General features: G+C 42.4%; 1 protein-coding gene across 1 annotated transcript in view; it reads left to right on the top strand.

Annotated features, from left to right (window-relative positions):
• The first annotated feature begins 556 nt into the window (after window positions 1–556).
• Window positions 557–7,197, top strand: part of sorcs2 (sortilin-related VPS10 domain containing receptor 2) — a 355,821-nt gene continuing 349,180 nt past the window's right edge. The window contains exon 1 of the mRNA XM_055007856.1: window positions 557–998. Coding sequence (XP_054863831.1) covers window positions 645–998 — 354 coding nt within the window. The 5' untranslated portion in view covers window positions 557–644. The remainder of the gene's footprint in view (window positions 999–7,197) is intronic.

Below are 7,197 nucleotides of genomic sequence, written 5' to 3'. Positions count from 1 at the left end.
TGTGGTGTTGCAGCAGTTTTACCATCACCTGCACAGGTAAACCAAACTGATGAGGATGAGCAGGAAGCTGACCTTCAGTATTAACTGATCACCAGTTCTTGCTCTAATAGCAGCAGAAAAGCAGGTTAAGGACACCAAGAGGAAACCACAGCATCACTGGATCATATGTGGATGATTGTAATTCATCTGTATTCTCAGTAAAAGCAACTAGAAATGCAGCTCAGAGTTGTGAGAAAATGATTGATCTGAGAATCAGATTTTCCACCAGACGATTGCGCGCTAAAATAACGGAGTAACTTCTGCCTTCTGAGCGTGAACCATGAATAATAAGTTTAAAAACTGGTAGAAACAACCAGCAGTCTGCTTCTCTGGGTTCCTCCTGTGCTGATATTTCTGGACGGTGCAGCTGCAGGACAGCAGATGGCACCGCTGCGCCGTCCCGTGGATCCTTCTTGGCACGGAGACGCGTCCACGTTGTTCCCACTGTCTGCCTCCGCTCCCTCCCTCTCTCTCCCTCTCCCTCTCTCTCCCTCCCTCTCTCTCCCTCTCTCCCTCGGCTTACAGTGTACACCTATCTGTCTCCCACAAGCATCAGCAGTCTCTCCATCAGTCTCCGCGATACGGGCGCTATTACGGCGCAAAGCATGGCACCTCTGCGCCCCGAAGAACCGGTCTCAGCCGCTGCGCACCTCTGCGTCTTTCTGCTGACCACCTCGGCCTGGATGGCACTGCCGGGACCCGTGCGCGGTGGCAGCGGGGTTCTAGACCGGCGCGGCGGGGAGGATCGTACGCTTGACATGGGCGGCGGACATGGAGGCTCCCCGCCGGGCTTCCAGGCGGACACGGACGAGGAAGCCGACGGCGCGGGGAGCTCAGCCCGCTTCAGGAGAGCGCTGTCCTGGGATAAGCAGATGTCCCTGCTCAGCAGCTCGTTCGTGCTGAAAGGAGATGCGACCCACAACCAGGCGATGGTCCACTGGACGGGAGAAAACAGCAGCGTAAGTAGCCTCCTCGTCCCGTCCTGTCCCGTCACGATCCGCTGCTTCATGCGCCATCCCCACCATTCCCCTCTTTGTCACCCACCACCATCCATCGCTCCAGCCTCGGCGCACATCACCAGAAACAAGTTATTGTTCTCGCTGAAGGCTGCTGCTGCCCAGAGAGGAGGGCACGGCGGGCTTTTTACGCACCCAGGTGCTCCACCTGGAAAGCTTCCGGGCTTTGTTGAAACACCACGACTTTTCTGGCTCCCAGAAACACACACCCCAGATTCCCATTACATCACACGGTGGCCCAGGGTCACGAGCATCTTGTTATTGTCTGTTTGCTCTGCGCTCAAACTTGTCCTGAGGCCCACCTGGCTCCTTCGTGCGAATTCATTTTGAATCGCAGTAAAATGAAGAGGGGCTGAACTCATTCCATGTTTAATTAGTGACCTCGGGAAGGTCCCCTGACCCCCATTTGGAACCATAACCGCTCGTGCCGCTGTGCCGTAAGAGTCACCAGGAGTCCCGTGGATGCGTCTGAGCGCACGGAGCCAGTGTGGAGACGAGGGAGCGCGCACCGGAGCAGACAGATTTTAGTCACACGAAGCCCCGGCTGAATTATTCATGCTGCTTTTTATCCATGAATTTTGCAGCGCCTTGTTTGTTTGTGCTTCTATTTGGCTCAAATGAAAACAGACGCAGCAGCAGCCTCATTCTTGCGCCTTTGCTGCCACTTTCTGCGCAAACAGACGCGCAAAAGTGGATTTCGGGCAGTTGTTTGTGCGGATATCTCAAGAATTAAGTCCCACTTGATTAAACAGTGATATCAGGAGAGGCAAAAATGAGCATTGCACACAACCCACATCTATTAAAGAGACAACATCCAGCTCCTATAAGGACATTTTAGTGATTATACTGTCAGTGGAACAACATGAAGCATAATGAGCCTGAATGAATTATGATTGTAGTGGTTTTTCCTCAGGGCCCAGTCAAGTGAGAGCAGTCTGAGTATGTAAACACGAGCAGTCTTTGTGATGGATATTGACAGACGCCAGGGGGGGTTTGAATGGTGGTGTCTGGTGGGGACATCACTTGCAATCAGAGCCTTTTTGTCAGAGTAACACATTGCTTCTGTTTACTGGCAGCAGCAGCATCAGGCACCTCTGGGAAAAATACAAAAAAAATAAAAAAATCTGAAAGAGAAAATGATGTGGTAATGAAACACCTCAGATTTGCTGGATTTGATTTGGTAAATAATGTGACAGTTGCAGGTAGCAGCTTATGGGATTATTGACAGAGGCGAGTTTAAGCTGCTGCAGGTGTTTGAACACGTTTAGAGATCTTCAGCGCAGTGAGAGAGGACGAAGATGTGATGATCTGAATGTAAATAAGTCTGAAAGGAATTTTTTTTGTAATATATTGTCAGGTTTTGAACTCTGTGGCTTTAAAACTGACAAAAATACAAATTCCATACATGATGCGGCAGATATTGCATGTATTTTTTCACTATGCAATGATTAAAACAAATACATTTTTTGGAGATATTAATAAAAACTAACAAACTTTTCCGATGGTTATGCCTGACGACTTCTGAAAGTTGATACAAAACATGTTTTCAACAGATTTTTGGTATCAAATCCACAAAGAAGTGGCTGTTTTTCATTAATTTTTAATAAATTGTCTGACCTAGGACCCATTGTGCTGCTATGTTTGTATATTACACAGAAACCGTAAGCTAGCAAGCTAGGCTGCTTAGCTTTCTTTGGGAAAGTGAGCGCCAGTTAGCCTAGCTTGCTAACATTGGCAGTAATTCTCAGTAGAAGTTTCTTTTTGGACGTTATAACGCTCTCCTTAGTTTTTAGTCCACATTTAGAAAGGTAGTGAGATCGCTATCTAGCACTTTCTAAAATCATACTACCAAAATTACACTGCGTTTGCGCTTCATATGTTAGCCCGTAAGCTAGGCCACGCTCAAATCTCATATAAAACTTTTTATATGTTCTCTTATGTTTGTATATTACACAGAAACCGTAAGCTAGCAAGCTAGGCTGCTTAGCTATCTTTGGGAAAATTAGCACCAGTTAGCCTAGCTTGCAAATCTTGGCAATAATTCCTACAAGAAGTATCTTTTTGGACACTACAATGCTCTCCCAAATCTTTATTCCACATTTAAAAAGGAAGTGAAATCGTTATCTAGCACTTTTTTAAACCACACTACCAAAATAACGCTGCATCTGCGCTATATATGTTAGCCCGTAAGCTAGGCTGTGCTCAAATCTCATATAAAACATTTTATATCTGCTGTTGTATTTGCATATTACACCAAAACTGTAAGCTAGCAAGCTAGGCTGCTCAGCTATCTTTGGGAAAGTGAGCGCCAGTTAGCCTAGCTTGCTAACATTGGCAGTAATTCTTACTAGAAATCTCTTTTTGGACGATATAATGCTTTTCTAAATCTTTATTCCACATTTAAAAAGAAGTGAGATCGCCATCTAGCATTTTGAAAAACCATAATATCAAAAAAAAACACTGCATTTGCACTTCATATGTTAGCCCGTAAGCTAGGCTACGCTCAAATCTTATATAAAACTATGCACTAGCTAGCAACTGGAAGAGCCAATTTTCAATGGTAACCAACCAAAAGCTTTACATAACACTACTCTTAGGGCTTTATTGCATCAGTAATTACAATTTTGATTTAAAAAAGGCCCTAAATCAACGCACTGAGGATGTTATCAATGGATTTTGTGTCAGGAAAGAAACTTTTGGCACATTTAATTCATGAGACAGATGTGTAGGAGAGAGAGAGCATCCCAAAGTTACAAAAAAAAATCTATTTATTTGCAACGTTTCTGTGATAGATCATCAGACAAATGTTTTTTGTGGTTTTTTTTTTTGCAAAGAGAAACTAGCTTGAATATGGAGCGGCTGTAACTCTGCAACCAAATAGCATCGCCCACATGCAACAGAAAGGCATGACAAAATGTCATTCAGCTGAATGAGAATTTTAAATGATAACAAATGGGTAAAATACGGAGATTGAATGCTTTGAATACCCAAGGACCAAATGTTCTCTACATTCCCAGCATTTCAAATAAATGCATTTTTTTTTTTGCAGGAGTCTGTTTTGAAGCTGATTCTTCAGTGAAAATCCTTTTTAGTTTCAGTTTGAGCTCAGACTCTGGTTGGAACATCTTGATGTGCTCAAGCAAACAGTCCAAAGTCACCGTCGAGGGCAAGGCGCCACGATTCGGTAATGACTTGCGGGATTCTAGTACTTTGGCATTTGAGGCAGGGCATTTAAGAAATAAAAAAAAAAAAAAAAGTTGACATTCTCCCAACAGACTCGAGCTTTTCTTGTGATGAACCTTCCTGTCTTCACTTTTTTTGTAGTCGAGGCGATGAGTCCGTAGGGAGCCCGGCCGCTCAGGCTCTGCCAGCCATTGGAACTCCAAGTTTGACTTATCCTCAATTAACTTGCCGCGGGTATGTACTCTGAAAGGTCGACGAGACCGACTTCATCCCAGACTAATAAACACAGACAAATGGTGCCATTCAGTTTCCCTATGGCTGACATTTATGAGCGCCGCACAGATTGATGGAAGGCATAAATGAATCTATGCCTCCTCTCTTGTTTCATCATGTCATTTTTGAGTCTTCGAGGCTCCAAGTGGAGGCCGCTGATTAAGGGGTCGGCCGTGCGAGGGACTTCCGCTGTCACATCTGTCATGATGATGGGTCATCAGGGGTCTAATAGAAACCACCTGAATATATCAGCTTTTCTGAAAACATACATTTCTCCTCCTTTTTTCGCCGCCTACCTTGTGGGGCTTTGGTGTAATCACCGCATCTCTTTATGTGATGCATTCTGGCCGACTTCCACCTCTTACCAGACCACAAAGTGATTTGACAAGTGGGTGAATTGTTCACATAGCCTCATAGAGAAAGTGGTGTTTTTGAAAACGGCTCTTGTTTATATCCTCCTCCGTCCCTGCAGCGGCTACAGTCGCTTTACTTTGGCAAGCCTTGATTGGTCAATTGATGGCTCGGAGCATAAAAGAGCTTTCCCTCAGGCAACCTCCGGAGGTGTGTTTGAAAAGCAGCGAGCGTTTCGCATATGTGTGTGTAAGAGGCCATTTCAGAGCAAGACGGAAAATGGAAAAATAAAGTCGAGGTGGGATCCAGATCAAAATACAACAAGCGCAACATTAAAACACCTGCTCTCCATTCAGGTTCGACATCAGCAGCGTTTAAAAATCCAATATTGAACATGTTAAAGGTCACAGCCGCAGCTCCTCGATAACATTCATGAAGAATTTCCAAGAAAATAACCCAGTGTTACTCTGCTTATTATGCAGCGTATTATGTGTCTGTAATTGTACATATTAAATGTGCGTGTGCGCCACATCTCTCATTAAATTAATATCAAGGAGGAAAAAAGGCACCCGGCTTGTTTTATCATGCAGTTTCAGCCTGAAGGAATTCATTTATCTACACAGGCTTAGTCATTCCTCAGCGTTACAATCCAGTATTTAAACATCACCGTGGTGCTAATACGGTCATTGTGATGGCAATTTAACTGGGTTTTATAGCATTCACTAGTTATTATTAATAGAAAAATTGGATTTTAATTCCCAAATATTCAAGGGAATACTTCCAAATGACTTTCTGTTCACCGAAGTTCATGTAAAATTACATTGTTTGTTCGCTCATTATGAATTTCATTAACAACAGAAAAGTGCAATCAAACAGCTCTCGTTTACATTAGTAAGTATGGAGACTTTCACAGGTAACTGACACTACTTAAAGGTAGAGTCTAGTGTTGCACTTCCATGAAGTTGAAGGACTCGCAAGAGACAGATTCAACAACAAATTTCCAAAAATGAGCTAGCAGAGACCGAGATACGAGGCTCCACACTCCCAATTTAAACAAGAATAGTCGATTCTTGATTCATGACAACTGCATTAACTGATGAGGGAATGAAAGCTTATTTTCATCAAACTGCTCTTGCCGAAGTCAAGAATGACTTTTCAGTTTTTAGCCTGCAGTTTTTGTTATGAAGCCGTAGTGGAGAATCAGTATAAGCCTAATGTTTTATTTTCAGTATCCATTAGTATGAAATGTTCTGCCCAAACTAACATACTAGTAGTGCAGATACTTGAGAACATGTATGTACAGAATATACAGAGACAACCTACTGTGCATTTATGGAGTTACAGCAACAGGGTCAACATATAATCGTGGGACTTTTTGTATCATAGTTGACATTTTTGCTGTTTTCAGGCCTAAAAATCAACATGGCTGCCTATAACCAAACACCACATGGCATTTTTACTGAAAGATTCTTCTAAATATTATATATACAATTGAGTAAAACTGAAATAAAAAAAATATTTATGAAGATATTGTAGTAAACCTGTTGACATGCGATAAATACACACTACTTTATATTAAATAAGTCAGAAAGCCTTGGAGTCAGGCCAGTCTTTTCTTCAGGAGGAAATGACATCATGTGTAGCAGGTCATGTGATCTGGAATTAACACACTTCCTTGAGAGGGGTTTTTGTAATGGGAAACTTAGTTGAAAGTGATTTCTCAGACACAGATACATATAAAATTTGATATATTGCCCAAAAAGAAATATCTGTCATGATTATCTCAATTTAATAAAAAGAACACAATCAAAACAGTTTTTGAATCAGCTCATTTTATTATTTAGCTAATTAGAAAGTGGTTGTTATTAAATTCAGATGGTTATTTAGTTGACATTTTAGTGATATCCAGTCATTTTTTTATTAATAAGAGACTGTTTCCATAATAAATAATGATGGAATTTGTAAAGACATGATCGTAATGAACATAAAAAAACATTTGTTTTTTTGTAACTTTTAATAAAAACGTATGCCAGATATATCCCATGGACTTCAGAAGTCCCTCAATTATATATTGACCCAACAATAATCTAATGGAAGACCAGTAAACTGACCTTAAAGACCACTTCATGCTTTTGCATCCACAGTGCTTCCCTGGTCTGCTAGTGTCCACGTTGACGGATAAATGGACGTTCATGTCCAGCCTAAATCGCCACATAGACTGTCTGTGGCAGGAAAACAAATGCTTCGTGTGAGTTCTCCAGGAGTCCCGTGCTAAGTCTGCCCCATGTTCCAGACGCATGTTAGGAATAATCACACTTACACTGTGCTGCAGCCC

This window comes from Amphiprion ocellaris, chromosome 23, assembly GCF_022539595.1.
Source record: "Amphiprion ocellaris isolate individual 3 ecotype Okinawa chromosome 23, ASM2253959v1, whole genome shotgun sequence".
Lineage (NCBI taxonomy): Eukaryota > Metazoa > Chordata > Actinopteri > Pomacentridae > Amphiprion > Amphiprion ocellaris.
The sequence above is the reverse complement of the archived record's forward strand: the minus strand, read 5'-3'. Positions and strand labels throughout refer to the sequence as shown.